Source organism: Ostrea edulis, chromosome 7 (genome assembly GCF_947568905.1).
Source record: "Ostrea edulis chromosome 7, xbOstEdul1.1, whole genome shotgun sequence".
Taxonomy (NCBI): Eukaryota; Metazoa; Mollusca; class Bivalvia; order Ostreida; family Ostreidae; genus Ostrea; species Ostrea edulis.
In genome coordinates, this window is record NC_079170.1 from 65,741,451 (window position 1) to 65,764,219 (window position 22,769).

General features: G+C 36.0%; 2 protein-coding genes across 18 annotated transcripts in view; one reads left to right on the top strand and one right to left on the bottom strand.

Annotated features, from left to right (window-relative positions):
- Positions 1-16,699, top strand: part of LOC125654590 (ras-related protein Rap1-like) — a 30,767-nt gene extending 14,068 nt beyond the window's left edge. For 7 of the 17 annotated variants that reach the window (XM_048884582.1, XM_056145111.1, XM_048884584.1 and 4 more), the window contains 4 exons: positions 2,620-2,760; positions 3,051-3,191; positions 5,570-5,680; positions 15,570-16,699. In XM_048884582.1, coding sequence (XP_048740539.1) covers positions 2,620-2,760; positions 3,051-3,191; positions 5,570-5,665 — 378 coding nt within the window. In that variant the 3' untranslated portion in view covers positions 5,666-5,680; positions 15,570-16,699. Of the gene's footprint in view, positions 1-2,619; positions 2,761-3,050; positions 3,269-3,350; positions 3,451-5,072; positions 5,181-5,569; positions 11,207-15,569 lie in introns of those variants that run through there. The other 10 variants (XM_056145115.1, XM_056145119.1, XM_056145117.1 and 7 more) reach the window with 5 other exon arrangements.
- Positions 14,208-16,301, bottom strand: LOC125656370 (putative uncharacterized protein DDB_G0290521). The gene is made up of 3 exons (XM_048886977.1): positions 16,214-16,301; positions 14,419-14,972; positions 14,208-14,234 (listed from the first exon to the last, which is right to left on the bottom strand). Exons 1-3 carry the CDS (start codon positions 16,299-16,301, stop codon positions 14,208-14,210), a joined length of 669 nt encoding a protein of 222 aa, XP_048742934.1.
- Positions 16,700-22,769: the final 6,070 nt, after the last annotated feature.

Sequence of the window (22,769 nt, forward strand, 5' to 3'; positions counted from 1 at the left end):
CGGATGGGGCCACAATAGGGGGTCAAAGTTTTACATACAAATATATAGGGAAAATCTTTAAAAATCTTCTTCTCAAGAACCATTGGGCCAAAGAAGTTCACATTTACATGAAAGCTTTCTGACATAGTGTAGATTCAAGTTTGCAAAAACCATGGCCTCCAGGTGAAGGTTTGGGGGCATAATAGGGACTACGGTTTTACATGCAAATAGATATGGAAAATCTTCTGATATGGACCAAGGTGACTCAGGTGAGCGATGTGGCCCATGGGCCTCTTGTTATTAAATAGTCGTATGAATGTTGACATACTTTCGGTTTATCCACAGTCGTGTCGTGTCAATGCATTTACATTTAATATCAATATCTTATATTTTTATTCTACTTTTAAAATCCACTTGCTCACAGACTTGTAATTTTACCAGCCCGACTTTAAGATATGCTTACCCAGGGTTTGACTTGTAATTTTACTAGCCCGACTCTAAAATATGCTTACCCTGGGTTTGACTTGTAATTTTACTAGCCCGACTCTAAAATATGCTTACCCTGGGTTTGACTTGTAATTTTAGTAGCCCGACTCTAAAATATGCTTACCCTGGGTTTGACTTGTAATTTTAGTAGCCCGACTCTAAAATATGCTTACCCTGGGTTTGACTTGTAATTTTACTAGCCCGACTCTAAAATATGCTTACCCTGGGCAGTGTTATTTGTCTACCCCTGAGTTGAATGGTAGACTGGTATAATATTCAAACCTGAATTGTGTTCAAATGTTATTTCATGTATGATTATTTCATAAAAGCAAAAAATTTACCAAACAAGTACAGAAAATAGATCGCCTTTTTTCCCTACCGTTTTTATGAAACTGTGAAACAAATAATCATATAAATTTCAAGCCAGGCAGCTGTCTAGGAGATTGTTAGTGATTGCAGTAATATTTAATTAATAATGAACCATACTAAAAATTAGCTAAATATACGGAACTTCAAATCAAAATAAAGACTCAAATGAAATTGAAATGATGTTGTATCACGATTCACGGACAATAATCCTAACTTCTTTCTGTCTTGCAGGGTTAGGGTTGTATTACAGACAATAATCCTGACTTCTCTCTGTCTTACAGGGTTAGGGTTGTATCACAGACAATAATCCTGACTTCTCTCTGTCTTACAGGGTTACTATAGGGTTGTATCACAGACAATAATCCTGACTTCTCTCTGTCTTACAGGATTAGGGTTGTATCACAGACAATAATCCTGACTTCTCTCTGTCTTACAGGGTTAGGGTTGTATTACAGACAATAATCTTAACTTCTCTCTGTCTTACAGAGTTAGGATTGTATCACGGACAATAATCCTGACTTCTCTCTGTCTTACAGGGTTAGGGTTGTATCACAGACAATAATCCTGACTTCTCTCTCTGTCTTACAGGGTTACTATAGGGTTGTATCACGGACAATAATCCTGACTTCTCTCTGTCTTACAGGGTTAGGGTTGTATTACAGACAATAATCCTGACTCTTCTCTCTCTGTCTTACAGGGTTAGGGTTGTATCACAGACAATAATCCTGACTTCTCTCTGTCTTACAGGGTTAGGGTTGTATCACAGACAATAATCCTGACTTCTCTCTGTCTTACAGGGTTAGGGTTGTATCACAGACAATAATCCTGACTTCTCTCTGTCTTACAGGGTTACTATAGGGTTGTATCACAGACAATAATCCTGACTTCTCTCTCTGTCTTACAGGGTTAGGGTTGTATCACAGACAATAATCCTGACTTCTCTCTCTGTCTTACAGGATTAGGATTGTATTACAGACAATAATCCTGACTTCTCTCTCTGTCTTACAGGGTTAGGGTTGTATTACAGACAATAATCCTGACTTCTCTCTGTCTTACAGGGTTACTATAGGGTTGTATCACGGACAATAATCCTGACTTCTCTCTCTGTCTTACAGGGTTAGGGTTGTATCACAGACAATAATCCTGACTTCTCTCTCTCTCTTACAGGGTTAGGATTGTATCACAGACAATAATCCTGACTTCTCTCTCTGTCTTACAGGGTTAGGGTTGTATCACAGACAATAATCCTGACTTCTCTCTCTCTTACAGGGTTACTATAGGGTTGTATCACGGACAATAATCCTGACTTCTCTCTCTGTCTTACAGGATTAGGGTTGTATCACAGACAATAATCCTGACTTCTCTCTGTCTTACAGGGTTAGGGTTGTATTACAGACAATAATCTTAACTTCTCTCTGTCTTACAGAGTTAGGATTGTATCACGGACAATAATCCTGACTTCTCTCTGTCTTACAGGGTTAGGGTTGTATCACAGACAATAATCCTGACTTCTCTCTGTCTTACAGGGTTACTATAGGGTTGTATCACAGACAATAATCCTGACTTCTCTCTCTGTCTTACAGGGTTAGGATTGTATCACAGACAATAATCCTGACTTCTCTCTGTCTTACAGGATTAGGGTTGTATCACAGACAATAATCCTGACTTCTCTCTCTGTCTTACAGGGTTAGGATTGTATCACAGACAATAATCCTGACTTATCTCTGTCTTACAGGGTTAGGGTTGTATCACAGACAATAATCCTGACTTCTCTCTCTCTTACAGGAACAATTCACAGCCATGAGAGACTTATACATGAAAAACGGCCAAGGATTTCTACTGGTATATTCCATCACAGCTCAGTCTACGTTTAACGACCTTCAGGATCTACGAGAACAGATATTACGTGTCAAGGACACAGATGATGTAAGACTCCCTGACTTCTGTAAATACTTTAAACAGGAATAAGGATATTCTAGGTTTTAGAGCAAATTTGTCATATATAGAAAATTAAATATGCTAATATTTACGAGTTTGTTGTGGGTTTAATGTCACAGTCTTTGCTCAACCTGTCACAGAAATTTTGCACCTGGCTCCTAAAATTTGTAAATTTTGTTTGCCCCTTTCTGTTTGGCATGTACATGTTTGTACCTGATCTGACACTTGAAAAGCTTTATTTCCTATTGGAAATTTTTTTTGTTTTCCTATGTTGACAGGTACCCATGATTCTGGTAGGAAATAAATGTGACTTAGAAGATGAGCGGGTTGTAGGAAAGGACCAAGGAATGGGATTAGCCCGACACTTCAACTGTGAATTCATGGAGACCTCGGCAAAAAAGAAAGTTAATGTGAATGAGGTAATATGTCAGATGTACAACATCAAAGAATAAGATCAGGCATCGTGGGAAGAGGTGTTAGGGCTTCGTGGGAAGAGGTAGGACATCGTGGAAAGAGATAGGGCATCGAGAGAAGAGGTGTTAGGGCATCGTGGGAAGAGGTAGGCATCGTGGGAAGAGGTAGGACATTGTGGAAAGAGATAGGGCATCGAGAGAAGAGGTGTTAGGGCATCGTGGGAAGAGGTAGGGCATCGTGGGAAGAGGTAGGACATCGTGGGAAGAGGTAAGGCATCATGGGAAGAGGTTAGACATCTTGGGAAGAGGTGTTAGGACATCATGGGAAGAGGTTAGACATCGTGGAAAGAGGTAGGGCATCATGGAATGAGGTAGAGCATCGTGGAAAGAGAAGCAATATGCTTGAGTGTATTGAGTCAGTTTGGAGGTGTAAACATTGTATGCAGGTAATATTGGAATATTGGTACGTAGATATTGGAAGTTGATGATGAACAAGCTGAAGTCATTCTGTTTGTTATAATGTTGATTTGTTATAATGTTGATTAGGGAATGAAAGTAATTTTTACTCATTTTTTACAATATAAAGTAAGTTTACGCATTATAAACCGTGAATCAGTTGATAAAATAACTTAAACTGTCCCAACTTACTTTATATTGTATAAAATGAGTAAGAATTACTTTCATTACTTATATTCTAATTTAGTGAATGGCGTTTGATATTATTTTGTTTTCTAAAGGGAATATTAATCTTATATAATGCAGACCAATAATGCAATAGCCATAAAATGGAAAGAGAATGGCCAATGTTATCGTGATGTCATTCCTAGGACGTCATATAGGGGGAGGAAACAGCAACTTTGATAAAGTCAAATGATCCAATAGAATCGCTTGTTACAAGTAAAATAGAGTATCATAAAGTATAAGTGATCTACAACACAATATTTCATATTACCAGGCTTCAGAAATTGTGTTCCTTATTTTACTAAGAGGCTCACTGAACATTACTTCCTGAAATACATGTATGGTGAACATACAGAGAAACATGATGAATAAGATTAACATCAACAACAGTGATTCGACATGATGAATAAGTTTAACATCAACAACAGTGATTCAACATGATGAATAACTTTAACATCAACAACAGTGATTCAACATGATGAATAACTTTAACATTAACAACAGTGACTTGACATGATGAATAAGTTTAACATTAACAACAGTGATTCGACATGATGAATAACTTTAACATCAACAACAGTGATTGAACATGATGAATAAGTTTAACATCAACAACAGTGATTCGACATGATGAATAAGTTTAACATTAACAACAGTGATTCGACATGATGAATAACTTTAACATTAACAACAGTGATTTGACATGATGAATAACTTTAACATCAACAACAGTGATTTGACATGATGAATAACTTTAACATTAACAACAGTGATTCGACATGATGAATAACTTTAACATCAACAACAGTGATTCAACATGATGAATAAGTTTAACATCAACAACAGTGATTCAACATGATGAATAAGTTTAACATCAACAACAGTGATTCAACATGATGAATAAGTTTAACATCAACAACAGTGATTCAACATGATGAATAAGTTTAACATTACCAACAGTGATTCGACATGATAAAGCCACGCGTATGATAAATTAGTGTGAGCAGTGATTCGACATGATAAAGTCACGTGTATGATAAATTAGTGTGAGCAGTGATTCGACTTGATAAAGTCACGTGTATGATAAATTAGTGTTAACGTGAACAGTGATGAATTAGTGTTAACATTCGACCTAATAAAGTTTCACGTGTGTTGGTATTCAGTACCCATGGTAATGTGATGTTCTAACCTTGACTTCTCTTTCAGATATTCTGTGACTTAGTTCGATTAATAAACAAAAAGAACCCGGAACGACGGCCTAAAAATGCCAAATCAAGGTCTCGGTGTGCCTTACTGTAGACCACACAAACTGTTGTAAGTGTCACAACTTTGTAGTCAGGTGTTCTGTTGCTATGGGAACATATCTACACCATCCCCAGTCTGCAGAAAAGTTTTCTCCACAATCCAGAGTCCATTCATGCTTTTTGAAAATTCACTAGAAGCATTCTGAAAGATGTGCTGAATCTTAAGTTTAAGATTTTGTATTTTTCTGTAGACATAGAAAGTAAACTATGGACTAAGGCAGTTCAATGAAATTTTTACTGGGTTGTTTTTCACGTGATGAATGAAGTTGATTTAGAATTGTTTTCCTCTTGGATGTTGGGAAAATGTTTTTGCGCACAGACTGGGTCTCCCATAGACATAGGTCACCTGACTGCAGATTTATTTCTCTCACTGATTTGACACCACATCTCTGTTTGCAGGTTTTTTGTGGCTTGGTTAGATTAATAAATAAACGCACCCCGGCACCCGGAAAAACGCCAGGATCAGGGAACAAAAAGTCCTGTGTGGTCCTGTAGGCTGCTGTAGGCTGGGTGAGGCAAGTGGAACACCTCGGGGCTTAACTAGAGACCCAAGGTGTTCCAAAGGATTCTGAGGCATGCTTTTCTTGTGATGATGTTTGTGGAGCTCTGTCTCTTTATATAGGCTGGTACCTGTCTCTGCTTTGATTGGACATTTCAGCGTCTGATAGATTGATGATGAAATCCCTGCTTGTCATTGTGTGATCTGTCAGTGTCGTAGTGTTGTATTTCAGCATTTGTAGGCTTGGCTATGATCCTACCCATTACCTTACATATATAGCATTATAATGTACCAGCTTTTAATTCCAACAAAAAGTCAAACCTCGTTTTCACCTTCTGCAGATTTAATACAAGCTTGAGCATTCCAATAGTTATGGTCCTATAAATTGATTGTATGAGTTATTCCCCTTTATCTGTGCCGTGAGTTTTGATGATATATAGTGTTTGTTGTGTATAGGGAGTGTGTTTGGAGGGGGAGGGGGTCTGTATACAGATTGATTAGTTTACTATCATACAGGCATGTTACAGTGTATATTCCCTCTCTGTGTCTTGCTGTTTTGTTATCTTTCATGGCATCCACTAAATCCTAATCTTACATCAGGGGATTGTACAATTGTACATATCATACTCTGTTTCGTGTGTTACACCTCAACAAGAGGAATCAGGGACCAGTAACTTCTGATATCTTTGTCTATCGTTGACACTTCCCATCTCTTTTTTTGTGTCAACACGTGTCATTTATTGTTTAGGCCGGTATATATATATATATATATATATGTATAGAGAGAGAGAGAGAGAGAGAGCATATGTATGCATATGTATGCATGCAATGAAACATGTCTCCTCCAACATGCTTTTGGGGTCAGAGAGAAATCTTGTATCCAATTAGATAGGAGATCAGAGAGAAATCTTGTATCCGACGATTAGATAGGAGGTCGGAGAAATCTTGTATCCGATTAGATAGGAGGTCGGATAAATCTTGTGTCCGGTTAGATAGGAGAACAGAGATATCTTGTATCTGATTAGATAGGGGGTAAAAAAGGTTAGGATTCAGAATAAACATATTAGATAGTTTAAACTGTATACAGGTAAACAGATATAGAATAAGACTGACTATTTATGATTTTTAAATGGTTAGTGATAGGGATTTCATATTTCACACTTGCTTTCCTTGTGACAGTACCTTTCTTTGCTGTCATGTGAGGGCATCAGTGTTTCACAAACACATCTTTTCTGTGGAAGCTGTAACCTTGATCGATGACCATTGTTCATTAGTGAGGATGCAATTATGAAGCAGCATTGTTTCCACTGTGAACTTTGACCTTCAAATGCATTGTTATTGTGTCCCCTATGCAAAGTTTGGAAACATATCAATTTTACTCAGTCTCTTCTAATTTTTTATGTACTTTTTTAGCTCACCTGAGCTGAAAGCTCAAGTGAGCTTTTCTGATCACCCGTACTCCGGCGTCCGTCCGTCCGTCTGTCCGTCTGTAAACTTTTCACATTTTCAACTTCTTCTCAACAACCACTGGGCCAATTTCAACCAAAGTTGGCACAAAACATCCTTAGGTAAAGGGAATTCTAAATTGTTAATATAAAGGGCCAGGCCACCTTCCAAGGGGAGATAATCAAGAAAAGGTAAAAATAGGGTAGGGTCATTAAAAAATCTTCTTCTCAAGAACCACTGGGCCAGAAAAGATGAAATTTATAGATAAGCTTTATTAGGTAGTGCAGATTCTAAATTGTTAAAATCATGGCCCCCGGGGGTCGGATGGGGCCACAATAGGGGGTCAAAGTTTTACATACAAATATATAGGGAAAATCTTTAAAAATCTTCTTCTCAAGAACCACTGAGCCAGAAAAGCTGAGATTTATATGAAAGCTTCCTTATATAATGCAGATTCTAAATTGTTAAAATCATGGCCCCCGGGGGTCGGATGGGGCCACAATAGGGGGTCAAAGTTTTACATACAAATATATAGGGAAAATCTTTAAAAATCTTCTTCTCAAGAACCACTGAGCCAGAAAAGCTGAGATTTATATGAAAGCTTCCTTATATAATGCAAATTCTAAATTGTTAAAATCATGGCCCCCGGGTGTCGGATGGGGCCACAATAGGGGGTCAAAGTTTTACATACAAATATATAGGGAAAATCTTTAAAAATCTTCTTCTCAAGAACCACTGAGCCAGAAAAGCTGAGATTTATATGAAAGCTTCCTTATATAATGCAGATTCTAAATTGTTAAAATCATGGCCCCCGGGGGTCGGATGGGGCCACAATAGGGGGTCAAAGTTTTACATACAAATATATAGGGAAAATCTTTAAAAATCTTCTTCTCAAGAACCACTGAGCCAGAAAAGCTGAGATTTATATGAAAGCTTCCTTATATAATGCAGATTCTAAATTGTTAAAATCATGGCCCCCGGGGGTCGGATGGGGCCACAATAGGGGATCAAAGTTTTACATACAAATATATAGGGAAAATCTTTAAAAATCTTCTTCTCAAGAACCACTGAGCCAGAAAAGCTGAGATTTATATGAAAGCTTCCTTATATAATGCAAATTCTAAATTGGTAAAATCATGGCCCCCGGGGGTCGGATGGGGCCACAATAGGGGGTCAAAATTTTACATACAAATATATAGGGAAAATCTTTAAAAATCTTCTTCTCAAGAACCACTGAGCCAGAAAAGCTGAGATTTATATGAAAGCTTCCTTATATAATGCAGATTCTAAATTGTTAAAATCATGGCCCCCGGGGGTCGGATGGGGCCACAATAGGGGATCAAAGTTTTACATACAAATATATATGAAAAATCTTTAAAAATCTTCTTCTCAAGAACCACTGAGCCAGAATAGCTGAAATTTATATGAAAGCTTCCTTATATAATGCAGATTCTAAATTGTTAAAATCATGGCCCCCAGGGGTCGGATGGGGCCACAATAAGGGGTCAAAGTTGTTTGGGTTTTTTTTTCTTTTTTTTTTTTCTTTTTGTTTTTTTTTATATAGTGCAGATTCAAGTTCGTTAAAATCATGGACCCCAGGGATTGAATGGGGCCTCAAGGGGGGCATCAAAGTTTTACATACAAATTTATAGGAATAATCTTTTAAAATCTTCTCAAGAACCACTGAACCAGAAAAGCTGAGATTTATATGAAAGCTTCCTGATATAGTGCAGATTATAAATTGCTAAGATCATGGCCCCCGGGGGTCGGATGGGGCCACAATAGGGGGTCAAAGTTTTACATACAAATATATAGAAAAAATCTTTAAAAATCTTCTTCCCAGAACCACTAAGCCAGAAAAGCTGAGATTTATATGAAAGCTTTCTGATATATAGTACAGATTCTAAATTGTTAAAATCCTGGCCCCTGGGGGTCAGATGGGGCCACAATAGGGGATCAAAGTTTTACATACAAATATATATGAAAAATCTTTAAAAATCTTCTTCTCAAGAACCACTAAGCCAGAAAAGTTACATTTTCATGAAAGCTTTCTGACATAGTGCAGATTCAAGTTTGTTCAAATCATGGCCCCTGGGGTAGGATGGGGCTACAAGGGGGGATCAAAGTTTTTCATACAAATATATAGGGACATTCTTTTAGAATCTTCTTCTCAAGAACCACTGAGTCTGAAAAGCTGATATTCACATGAACAGCTTCCTAACATAGAGCAGAGCTAAGTTTGTTCAAATCATGGCCCCCTGTTGTAGGATGGGGCCACAATAGGGGATCAAAATTTTACATACAAATATATAGGAATTTTTTTTTAAAAATCTTCTTCTCAAGAACCACTGAGCCAGAAAAGCTGATATTTACATGAAAGCTTTCTGATATAGTGCAGATTCAAGTTTGTTCAAATCATGGCCCCTGGGGGTAGGATGGGGCCACAAGGGGGGATCAAAGTTTTACATACAAATATATAGGAAAAATCTTCAAATATCTTCTTCTCGTGAACCATTGGGCCAAAGAAGTTCACATTTACAAGAAAAATTTCTGACATAGTGTAGATTCAAGTTTGCGAAAACTATGGCCTCCAGGGGTAGATTGGGGCCATGATAAGGACTACGGTTTTACATGCAAATATATATAGAAAGTCTTCTGATATGGACCAAGATGACTCAGGTGAGCGATGTGGCCCATGGGCCTCTTGTTTTGTATGGAAGTGTTCTCAGAAACTACACAAGGGATTCAGATGAAACCTTCCTTGGATGTTAGTATATCATTTGTAGATGTGCAGCAAGAACATATTTTGTCTGAACATGCATGCGCATTGGATTTTTAGGTCACGGTAACCTGAGTTTACTCAGGTGACCTATTATAATTGGTTGTCGTCCTTCGTCATGTGTTAGCAATTGAACATTTTTAACTTCTTCATAACTACTATTGCAATTCTTTTCAAATTTGGTTTGAAGCATCTTTGGGACAAAGATTGTAAGTTTCAGGATTCCTGGAGTCCTAAGGGCGGGGCAAAAACTGCCCAAAATTGACCATTTTTCAAAAATCCTCTTCTCTATAACCACACATGTTTAAGAAAAACTAAATGCATAGTGATGCAGAGCAGGAAGGCCTCTACCAAAATTGTAAATTTTATGATTCCTGAGGTAGGGGTTCTAACCCCAGTGAAGGGCCAAACTTACTATATAGTGTTTATGTGTAAAACACTTAAATAACATCTTTTTTAGTGCTAATGATACTAAATTGAAAGTAAATAGATATTTAGAAAGAACAGGTAGTCCTTTACCAAAATTGTAAATTTGAGGATCCCAGGGCTAGGGATTTTGGTATCAGGGTGGGATCAAAATGGTCAGTTATGAAATGTGTGAACACTAGAAATTTTTGACTTCTTGATAACTAATATTCCAATTCTTTTCAAATTTGGTATGAAGCATTGTTGGAACAAGGGGGGACATAGATTGTAAATTTCAGGATTCCTGCACTCCTGGGGCCTTAGTGGCTTGGCAAAAACTACCCAAAATTGACCAATTTTCAAAAATCTTCTCTAGAACCGCACATGTTTAAGAAAAAACTAAATGAATAATGATGTAGAGCAGGAAGGCCTCTTCTAAAATTGTAAATTTCATGATCCCTTGGGTAGGGGTTCTGACCCCAGGGTGGTGCCAAACTTGCTATATAGTATTTATGTGTAAATTTGCTGATAGTGTATAAAATCTAAATGCATACTTAGGAATAGCAGAAAAGGATGTACAAAAAATGGTGAATGTCACAACCCAGGGTTTTGACTCTAGGATGGGTCCAAATTAGTCATCTCTTTTAATGTTAATACATCTATTATATTATGTAAAGCCTTCCATCAGTGTATGCACTTTTTAGGGCATTGAAGTTTTAAGAACACATCAAGCTTGTTTTATGCTGTTGTTGAAAAAAAAATTCTCTAGTTTTTATAACCCTTGGGAGTAGTAATACCTTTTCTCTATTACTCAGGTGACTGATAAGGCCTGTGGGCCTCTTGTTGGTACACTGCCTTTGGAATCTGTCAACTTCGTTTTTCAATGAAATCATATGTAAATTGTATCGTAAGTATATATTGAGATTCTTATGAATGGAGGGAGTGAGATGATAGATAAAAAAAATATTCATTGGTGCAATATTATATCATGTAATGTAAACATGCATGTGCTTGCATTTGTCTGTTGAAGAATGATAACTTTTGTTTTTCATTATTTGATATTTTATGTTGTGTCTTCATATTCTCCACTCTATGTTGTAATCACATGCTAAATTCTGATTGGACAATTTTAAAATCATAACTTCCTTATAAACTTGTACTGACATATTACTAGTCTGATAGGCGTTGGAAATGTTACTAATGTAAGAAAGCACATGCACATTGAACTGATTTTCATTGGATAATGCAGTAACTTATATGGGTCTCTAAAAGATGGAGGAAATAAGGCCAGAAAAAATTAATCAATAGTTTCTCGGGCACCGCTGCATGGGTTGAAAATGTACTGTATGGAGTTTTTTTTTATTCTTTGGTTCAGGTGAGCTTTCCTGATCAATATTTGTCCGTGGTCTGGTGTCGATGTCCACGTAAACTTTGCCTGAACCATTGGGTCAATTTCAACCAAACTTGGTGCAAAGCATCCTTGGGTGAAGGGCTTTCAAGTTTACTCAAATGAAGGGTCATACCCCCTTTAAAGGGGAGATAATCGCAAAAATAGAGTGGGGTCATTTAAAAATCTTCTTAAGAACCACTGGCCCAGAGGAGCTGAAATTAACATGAAAGCTTTCTGACATAGTGCAGATTCAAGTTTGTTCAAATCATGGCCCCCGGGGGTAGGATGGGACCACAATAGGGGATCAAATTTTTACATACAAATATGTAGAGAAAATTTTTGAAAAAAATCCTCTTCCCAAGAACCACTGAGCCAGGAAAGTAGAAATTTACATAAAAGCATCCGGACATTGTGCAGATTCAAGATTGTTCAAATCATGGTCCCAGGGGGTAGGATGGGGCCACAATAGGGAATCAAAGTTTTACATACAAATATATAGGGAAATCATTAAAAGTCTTCTGAAGAATTACTGAGCAAGTAAAGTTTACATTTACACGAAGGCTTCCTGACATAGTGCAGATTCATGTTTGTTCAAATCATGGCCCCCAGGGGTAGGATGGGGCCACAATAGAGAGTTTTACATGCAAATATATATGGGAAATCTTTAGATATGGGCCAAGGTGACTCAGGTGAGCGATGTGGTCCATGGGCATCTCGTTTGTTTGTAGAAATGAAGTAACTCTTGTGTATAGGTTTTGATAAAGTTTTAAGTATTTTTTTTTATCAAATGATAATTGAGTGAAAGGTGAAGATAGCGAACAGTGATCAATCTCATAACTCCTATAAGTAATACAAAATAGATAGTTGGGCAAACACGGACCCCTGGATATAACAGAGGTGGGATCAGGTGCCTAGGAAGAGTAAGCATCCCCTGTCGACTGATCACGCCCGCCGTGAGCCCTTTATCTTGATCAGGTAAACGGAGTTATCTGTAGTCAAAATCAATGTGCCAAGAACCGTGTAACAATTGACATGAAACACGTCAGACAGCATTTGCCCCAATGATAGGTTGTATTGGCAAACTAGATTGTTATAACGACCATAGAATTTGCGAAATGCTGATTTTAAACAAGACTGTTGGAACCCTTGCACCATCAACTTGTTTGTCAGTAGCCTGCCTCGATTTAAAAACTGACCATAAACAGAACAAGCTCTTGCGTATTGAGTCAGTTGAGAGATGTAAACACCATATGCAAGTGATAAAGGAATATTGCTACATAAATATGGGAAGTTCACGATGGAGAAGTTGAAATCATCCAGTTTGTCATAAAGTTGAGTTAATAGTTTGCTCTTAATATCTACGTTTAATAAAATATCTTAGTATGAAGCAGAAGTGGACGACTCTGTTGTGCCTTTTATTTCAAGTTCACTGGGATATATTGAATCGACATATGAATGAAAATTATTATTGTTAATAGATGATACATCATCGATATATCTGAATGTCAAATTGAAGTCCACAGCAAGAGATTTTTTCTTCACATGTAGAAGTTTTTGAATAAATTCTGCTTCATAGGAATATGAAAACAGGTCAGCTAACAAAGGAGCACAATTCATGCCCATGGGGGATTCCAACAGACTGTTGGAAGACCTGATCACCAAAGACCACGAAGATATTGTCAATGAGGAACTCCAGCATATCTTTTATTTCAACTTCAGAGTACTTATGCCTGAAATCAGAGTGGCGTTTAACAAAGTAATTTTTTGGAAGACTGATCACCAGATAGGAATATTTGTGTTTTCCATTTTTGTTGAAGAAGCAACTGTCTGTGATGTCAAAAAGTCTTGTCTTTAATTTATCATGAAGAATGGTTGTGTAAAGAGTTGACAAGTCATACGTTTTGATGTTGTGTTGAGAAAAGTGACAATTTTTTTAGAATCCACATTTGATTAACACCACTTCTGGCATTTGTTCAGTCGCACTGTATGTTTGAAGTTTCTCTTTCACAGCTGTTAATATTTTCGTGGGGAGCAAAGATAGGGACTTGGTAGAACTTGAATACATACTCATTTAAGTGCAGGTGTTAAAGAATAATAGTATACACTTAATAGTAAGTAATGTGAAGCAACTTTTTTTTATCAAAATAAAAATTCTATTGATTACTCTAACTTGAGAAAGAAAAGGTGTTAACTTGTGCTACACTTAACATAGATGGGAAAGATAACTCCTGCTACCGTCAAGTAAAAAAAAAAATGTCTGCCTCCCTCATTGAAATTTGAACCAGCTTGAGAAACTTAATTGGGGGGGGGGGTTCTAAAGTTTGGTTTTTTTTTACTGTATGTAAATTTCTATTTAACAATTCAATGTAACTTGTTGAAAAAATCAGGATGTTTGGGGAATATCTGTAATGATCCCAGGTCGTTCATCTGTAACTGTCCCTGGATTCAGATTTAGTATGAAACCATAAAGTTAACAAAGTCCTAATCTTGTTCATTTGCAACAAATTTTCATCAAATGCTATGTTCCTTCATAAGAATCTGTGTACTTTTACAAATATGACATCAAAATATGTGTGCCTTGTATTTACATTCCCCAGGAGTTCCCTGATATTTACATTCCCCAGGATTTCCCTGATATTGATATTTACATTCCCTAGGAGTTCCCTGATATTTACATTCGCCAGGAGTTCCCTGATATTTACATTCCCTAGGAGTTCCCTGATATTTACATTCCTTAGGAGTTCCCCCGAGTAAGCTCTAGGAGTACCATAGTGTTTACATTCTCTAGAGGAGTTCCCTGGCGTGCAAGTCTTTTTAAGGAGTTCATCTGGTGTCTTTCCCTTAGAGTTACTCAGTGTCTGTTCCCAAAAGTTCCCTGATGTCTGTTCCGGAGAGATCCTTGATGTCTCTTCCTGAGAGATCCTTGGTGTCTCTTCTGAGAGATCTTTGGTGTCTGTTCCAGAGTTTCTTGGTGTCTGTTCCAGAGAGTTCCTTAGTGTCTGTTTTGGAGAGATCCTTGGTGTCTGTTCTGGAGAGTTCCTTGGTGTCTGTTCTGGCGAGTTCCTTGGTGTCTCTTCCTGAGCATTACCTGGTGTGTCTGTTCCTGAGAGATCCTTGGTTTCTGTTCTGGAGTTTCTTGGTGTCTGTTCCGGAGAGTTCCCCAATGTCTCTGTTCCCGAGAGTTCCCCAGGGCTTACTTTCCCAGCAGTTCTCTTGTGTTTTCCTTCCTGTGAGGATTTTTCCTGGCATATTCTTTCCTTTGAGGAGTGTCCAGTCTTTACATCTTTGAAATGATTTTACAAGTGTTTAGGTTTTCTTGAGGTTTGCCTTTGCTTGGTGACTCCTAATTCAGACAAAGCGTTACTAAGTGTGATACATTACTTCTAGGACTACAGAGGTTGTTGATAATTATCATTGTATAAGGGGGGTACAATAATTATCATTGTTTAAGGGGTGGTACAATAATTATCATTGTTTAAGGGGTGGTACAATAATTATCATTGTATAAGGGGTGGTACAATAATTATCATTGTATAAGGGTGGTACTGTGTGATTTAGTCCATGGATTGCCATAATGTAGATCTGTACTTGTGGCACTGTGTGATTTAGTCCATGGATTGCCATAATGTAGATCTGCACTTGAGACAGTAATCTGGAAATGCCTGTGTTTGGAATAAAAATGCCTGATATGAGAAACTGCATCTTTTATTGAAATGATATATTTTCATGATTCAAACATTAGAAAATGGAATGCTTATTTTTATTGGAAGAGCTGACAAAATCCTGCTGATACATGTGATGTTTGAAGCCATGTATAACACTCGTGACGATTAATATGTCTACTGATATTTTTATTTACAAGGTGTCTTTTATTTTGTAGATACTGGAAAGATTTTGAAGAGATGAACAGAGGCAGAGCAAAACTAATGGATCCACCCCCATAAATGTGACATCATTTCGATTGTGACCATAGTCATGTGATCATCTTTAGTGACCGTAGTCAAATGATGGAAACGATTTCTCCACAGATCTAAGGGACACAACTCCAATGACTGTTCATCATATTGCTGAAGGGGGACTAATAAATATTTAATTCTGTATATACATGTATAAACCATACAACATGCTTGGAGATAGGTGTCCAGTAGGCTGGGGAATTTCATTGTGCTAGCTTTTGCAAGGTTTCTTGTGTTGTACTAAAGTTGTTCCAAATTCAGGCAAACTTTCTACATCTTCAACGTTCAGAGGTCAGATCTTTACAGTCATCACCAAAACCTGTATAGATTTCTGTAGAAAGTCAGACTCCCTGTGATTGTAGTAATGTGTGAGTAATCGCTCACACAGATTTACAGACAGACAGACGGATACATATATATATAGACAGATACATGCAAATAGACAGACACGCACAGACTCGTGGGCACATGTACACAGAAAATAAATTACAGACATTTATTGCTTTTGCTCTCGGAATCACCCTGTATGGAGAGGTTTTGGTGATGACTGCCTATGACTGGTTTTAACCAGTTACAGCCGGTAGATTGTATCTGTGGTGGTTTTCAGTGATCCAAGCTTCTTGATCTGCCTTCATTTTCTTCACGCTGTATGTCATATTTTTAGTCTTGAATCCAAACAATAATCTGTACTGTCATAATTTGTATGTTAAATTGTATGATAATAGTGAGTTTTGTATAACTGGGCATAAATCGGTATACAGCTACATAGAATTATTTGTCAGCATAGATATTTCTATTTAAAACTTTCCTAACTTATGAACTCAGCTGAGGGGAAAATTTGGATAGGGGATTTTGTTTTCTTTTGAACAAGGCATAAGATGAAGTGGTAGTTTAAATTTGTACTTCTCTAAATCATCCTTTGTATTTTCCCATAATTCCTTTGGATGTGACTGTGGATTCTATCTATTTGAATGTTTTTATATGGATGACACTGATAGACTTTATGCTGTATGTTATCTATTAATAAATTTGATAATAAAAAGTGCTTACAGTCTGTGGGTTTTTTTTCCTCATAACACATCTGGATATAATTCTCAACCACATTACAGGTGAAATATGATGATTTAAATGGTCTTTGTGTGATCGATTGATTGTTGTTTAACATCCCTCTCGAGAATATTTCACTCACATAGAGATTTGAGGAATCTTGCATATTTTGACAAAGTATCTCTGCTTCAGGAGAAGATTTATAAAGGGAAAGGCTATGGAGGGCCAAATTAACATAAACTCAAATAATTGAAGATATCTTCAATTATTTGAAGATATCATCAATTCATTTGATGCGCGCAACAATTGAATTAAAGATCTCTTCAAATAATTAATGATATCTTCAATTCTGAATTATTGCGCGCATTAATTGAATTGATGAGAGCATTAATTCTTCAGCTGATTTGATGCGCGCTTTAATTGAATTAATTATCTCTTCAAATGAATTAATGATATCAACAATTGAATTGATGCGCGCTACAATTCAATTGAAGAGAGCAATAATTGATATAATGCGCGCATTAAATCAATTGATGAGAGCAGTAATGGAATTGATGCACGCATTAATTCATTTGATGAGAGCAATAATTGATTTAATGCGCGCATTAATTCAATTATTGCTCTCCTCAATTGAATTAATGATATCTTTAATTCATTTGAAGAGAGCAATAATTCTTTTAGAGAGAGCAACTATATAATTAAAGATATCTTCAATTCAACATATCCACAATTGAATTAATGATCTCTTTAATTGAATTGTTGCTCTCTTTAAAAGAATTGATGCGCGCATTAATTCCTTATACAAAAGCATTGTAAATGATTTAAAGATATCTTCAATTGAATTAAAGAGATCATCAAATTATTTAAACCGAGCTCTAAATTAATTATTGCGAGCAATATTTCTACTAAATTGATGCTCTCATCAAATGAATTGAAGAGAGCAATAATTGAATTAATGCGCGCATCAAATCAATTATTGCTCTCATTAATTCAATTGATGCGCGCATTAATTCAATTGATGAGAGGAATAATTGAATTGAAGCGCGCATTAATTCATTTGATGAGAGCAATAGTTGATTTAATGCGCGCATTAATTCAATTAAAGAGAGCAGTAATTGAATTGATGATATCTTCAAATAATTGAAGATATCTTCAATTATTTGAGTTTATGTTAATTTGGCGCTCCATAAAAGGCAACCCAAAAAATTTGTACATGATAAATGATAGGATTGATCCTATCATAAAGATTTGTCATATTATTTTGTTGATATACAGCCTAGATAAGCTTCAGTACTAATTTGTAAATGTTAGAAATTGAAACTCCCGCCATCTATAGAGGCTGGCATGATGTGGAACTCTTTTGTATTCAAGACCACAAAAATCAATGTTACTGATGCCACACCGTCTGTTCCGGTTTTGATGAGATAAGATGTGCATGTGATATGGTAGATTTTAGGAATGAATAGGTTAATGCTTCCTGTCAAGCTGTTAATTGCACTAATCCGAAGGGATGTGATTTTTTTATTTCGAAATTCTTGACTCAACCAAGTCATCAAAATCTGAAAAGTAAACAGTGTAATGACAAGTTGAGTTTTGGAACATTTGTATGAAGAAACGTGTACCGTCTTCTTTTCTCAGTTTCCTTTTGCGAAAGAACGAGCTCAAATCTATACGGCTTCAAATTAACTGTTCGTGACTTGTTATGTTTACAGTGCTACTGATAAAATAAACTGGAACCGACGGTGTGACGTCATAAATTAAACTTCAATGGCAGTTGCAATATTTGTACATGTAAGCAGGGGGTCTGAGGGGCGGTAGTCCCCCCCCCCCCCCCCCCCCACCCCCCCCCCCCCCCCAAACACACACACAGAAACTGAGGACATTTTTCGTAATGTGTAATAAAAATTTAACGACAATATTTGTAAACACGTGCATACAGTGGTACAGTGTAGCTACGCCACTGAATGGCCGCTCTCTTGGCGGCGGGTAATTTAAAGGGACTGGTTCACGTTTTTCGAGAGAAAAAAATCTTATTCATTTTTTGATGTTAAAAATATAGCTCATCTAATGTTGACAGCCAAAATTTGGACCGTCTGAATGCAAGGATAAGAGCAATATTTTAGCTTTGATTCTGTGTTATGTAAACAAATACTCGAGTCTTTTTATGTAAACAAACAAAACAGTGAAACGTCAGTTTTGTAATTTAAAGCTGTATGACCCGATGTTCATGTATTATTTTTGTACATAATTACTTTAAAACAGATTAATTACTTTATAAAAGTTATTAACTTTCCCTTAATTACATGCTTGAAAACATCTGCATGTAAAAGAAAACAGCGAGAATAGTATTTATAAAGTAAATATGTGTGGTACATATAATCCCATAATAGACGTCTATAAATAGACCCACGCGTGTCAGGGGAATCCAAACATGATGTATTAAGCTTAAGGCTGAAAGAGCGTGAAACAGCGAATTAATAAGAGGTATTTGATATTTTTTATTTCTATTAAACTTGTGACACGGTACTGTTGTAACAAAATACACAGCTTTACACAGCGCGGTTGAGTTAAGGCTTTCCCCATAAAATTTTTACTACCAGTGCTGTACATAAATATACTTTACCGCACTGGCACATTGCACGACGTCACAATGAAAAATACGTCATGACGAAGGTCATGACGTACATATCTACAGTCCTTTTGTGGTTGGAAATGTCGAAATATTGTTTCGTTATTTACCACCGCTGTCAAACGGTAAACTGCAATCGCGTAAAAGTTTCTGTCAAATGGGTTATATTAATTCTCTTTGATATTGAAAAAGTTTCAATTTCTTCTTTATATAGCATACATGCTAAAGTAATATCCATATTATATTGTGATCTACACGTATAGTTACTTTCACAATGGACTCATTTGCATAAACAGGGTTTCCGTACATGAAAATTTCATCATTGGCACGACACCCCGAGGTTTTTAAGTGAAAGATGTTTGATTTATGTGACAAGTGAACTTCAGTGCCAAAGGAAAGTTAGGGGAGCAAGTTCTGGCTTCAACAGAAAATATGTTTTTCAGGCTAGATTCAACTTCGTATGTGCAAAAATCGCCGCATCTTGCATATTCAATGCAAAAATTAGACATGTTACAAGTCACAATAAACTTGCTCTCAGCACTTTTCAAATTAAGAAATCAATATGCTTTGAAGTTATATTAATTTCAACTTGCATTGATATCTGGATATCGTGACAATTCAACGATTTATACATACACGATACGTTTTTGTCTTGATATTTGATCACGTGATACAGAGTTGATGTAGAGACTCTCGGTCTGGTGAAAAATGTATAAGAGGTCAATATGCACTTAATGATATATACATATTGTTTTTGTATAAAAGGGTTGTGTTTACAGAATTTGTCACAAATTGATCTGTTTATTAATGCTTTTTTCCTGACATATTTCTATGGCCCTACTTAACACAACTGCGAGATAAGACCACCGATGATCTGAAAGTTTGAACTGGTCACGTGACTGTCACTTGAACTGGCAGTCTGACGCGGTTATTTGTAAACATCGATATAAAATCAAATAATTTGGGTTAAAACAGGTGAAATAATGTATGATATGTCATACAGCCTCATAACTACATACGAGCGATGATTTAATAGCGTTTTTACGAGATGGAAAATAATATTGTCATTCGGACCATACAGCTTTAAAGCATCTTCATTTTGTACAATCACAAATTTTAACATTTAAATGATACATTTTACCCGAAGTATACTTGAGATGTGATATATATGATAAACTTGGATCAATATCCATTTATTTTGAAAATTCCGTATTAAACAATAACACACCTCAATCTTTGTTTTGAAAACAAATAAACAACTCTCTATAATGAGCTTCTGTCATGATGAATAACCTTAATTTTTTGGTGAAACCTTCTAAATACATTAGACTGTAGATTTTAATCATTTAAAGTGAAAAATAAAATTTGGAGGAAAATTGTGAATCAGTCCCTTTAAAATATATGATAGATTAAAATTGATTTAATCGTTTAGCAAGGATTGTTGTTGTTAAAGACTGTCATTTACGACATCGGTAAGTAATACTTTATTCATAAAAACAACAATGTGGTTGGGGTTTCCTTTCCCTTTTGAGAATTATTTTTGGCCCCCATTAATCAAGTTTCTCAGGCACCGCCGCAACTGTTGAAAAGGTATCGCATAATTCCCCCCCCCCCCCCCCCCCCAATTTATATTTGTTTATTTATGTAAATGAGGTAACTCTTTTGTTATAGATATTTATGTAAAACTCAGAAGGTTTTAATAAAATTGTAAGTATCTTTTTGATCAAATAATTATTGAATGCATATTCATTCGTGTGCAGGAATAGTAGTACAGTATACACTTAATATTAAGTAATCACTAATGTTAAACTATTTCTATAAACATAAAGAGGTCATTGCTTATTCTGTGTAAAACTTATACGGTACCAATTTTGATGTGCATTTCGACAAATAATGTCTCTTCAGTGATGCCCAAGCCCAAATATTGGAAATCTGAAATAACAATAAACTTGTAAGAACTAAAAAGAAGAGTGCCAAAGACTGGAGTCGAATTCGTTTAAGGATCAGAGAGATCTATGATATATTGAGATTTAAGGATCAGAGAGATCTATGATATATTGAGATTTAAGGATCAGGGAGATCTATAATACATTGAGATTTAAGGATCAGGGAGATTTATGATATATTGAGATTTAAGGATCAGGGAGATCTATGATATATTGAGATTTAAGGATCAGATAGATCTATGATATATTGAGATTTAAGGATCAGGGAGATCTATGATATATTGAGATTTAAGGATCAGAGAGATCTATGATATATTGAGATTTAAGGATCAGGAAGATCTATAATACATTGAGATTTAAGGATCAGGGAGATTTATGATATATTGAGATTTAAGGATCAGGGAGATCTATGATATATTGAGATTTAAGGATCAGAGAGATCTATGATATATTGAGATTTAAGGATCAGGGAGATCTATAATACATTGAGATTTAAGGATCAGAGAGATCTATGATATATTGAGATTTAAGGATCAGAGAGATCTATGATATATTGAGATTTAAGGATCAGGGAGATCTATGATATATTGAGATTTAAGGATCAGAGAGATCTATGATATATTGAGATTTAAGGATCAGAGAGATCTATGATATATTGAGATTTAAGGATCAGAGAGATCTATGATATATTGAGATTTAAGGATCAGAGAGATCTATGATATATTGAGATTTAAGGATCAGGGAGATCTATGATATATTGAGATTTAAGGATCAGAGAGATCTATGATATATTGAGATTTAAGGATCAGAGAGATCTATGATATATTGAGATTTAAGGATCAGAGAGATCTATGATATATTGAGATTTAAGGATCAGAGAGATCTATGATATATTGAGATTTAAGGATCAGAGAGATCTATGATATATTGAGATTTAAGGATCAGAGAGATCTATGATATATTGAGATTTAAGGATCAGGGAGATCTATGATATATTGAGATTTAAGGATCAGGGAGATCTATGATATATTGAGATTTAAGGATCAGGGAGATCTATAATATATTGAGATTTAAGGATCAGGGAGATCAATAATATAGGTAACTAACACGACAGTCAACATTAAAAGGAAAGATAACTCATGTTACCTGCCTGCCTCATCATCCCTTTTACTACTGATTTTTTGGCCTTAGGTGAAAATGTAAGCTGATGTAGTTACAGGGATAATGGATGAACAGTTATAAATGATATTGTATTCTCTTTAAATAGGTGGGCAGACATGCCTCACGAAAATATTTATGAGGATGCTGGCAAATAATATTACCACGACAAATTAATTCCGGATGCAATATAATGACTGACTATTCTAGTCCTAATACAACATAATGGCTGACTATTCTAGTCCTGATACAACATAATGACTATTTTGGTCCTGGTACAACATAATGACTGACTTTTCTAGTCCTGGTACAACACAATGACTGACTATTCTAGTCCTGATACA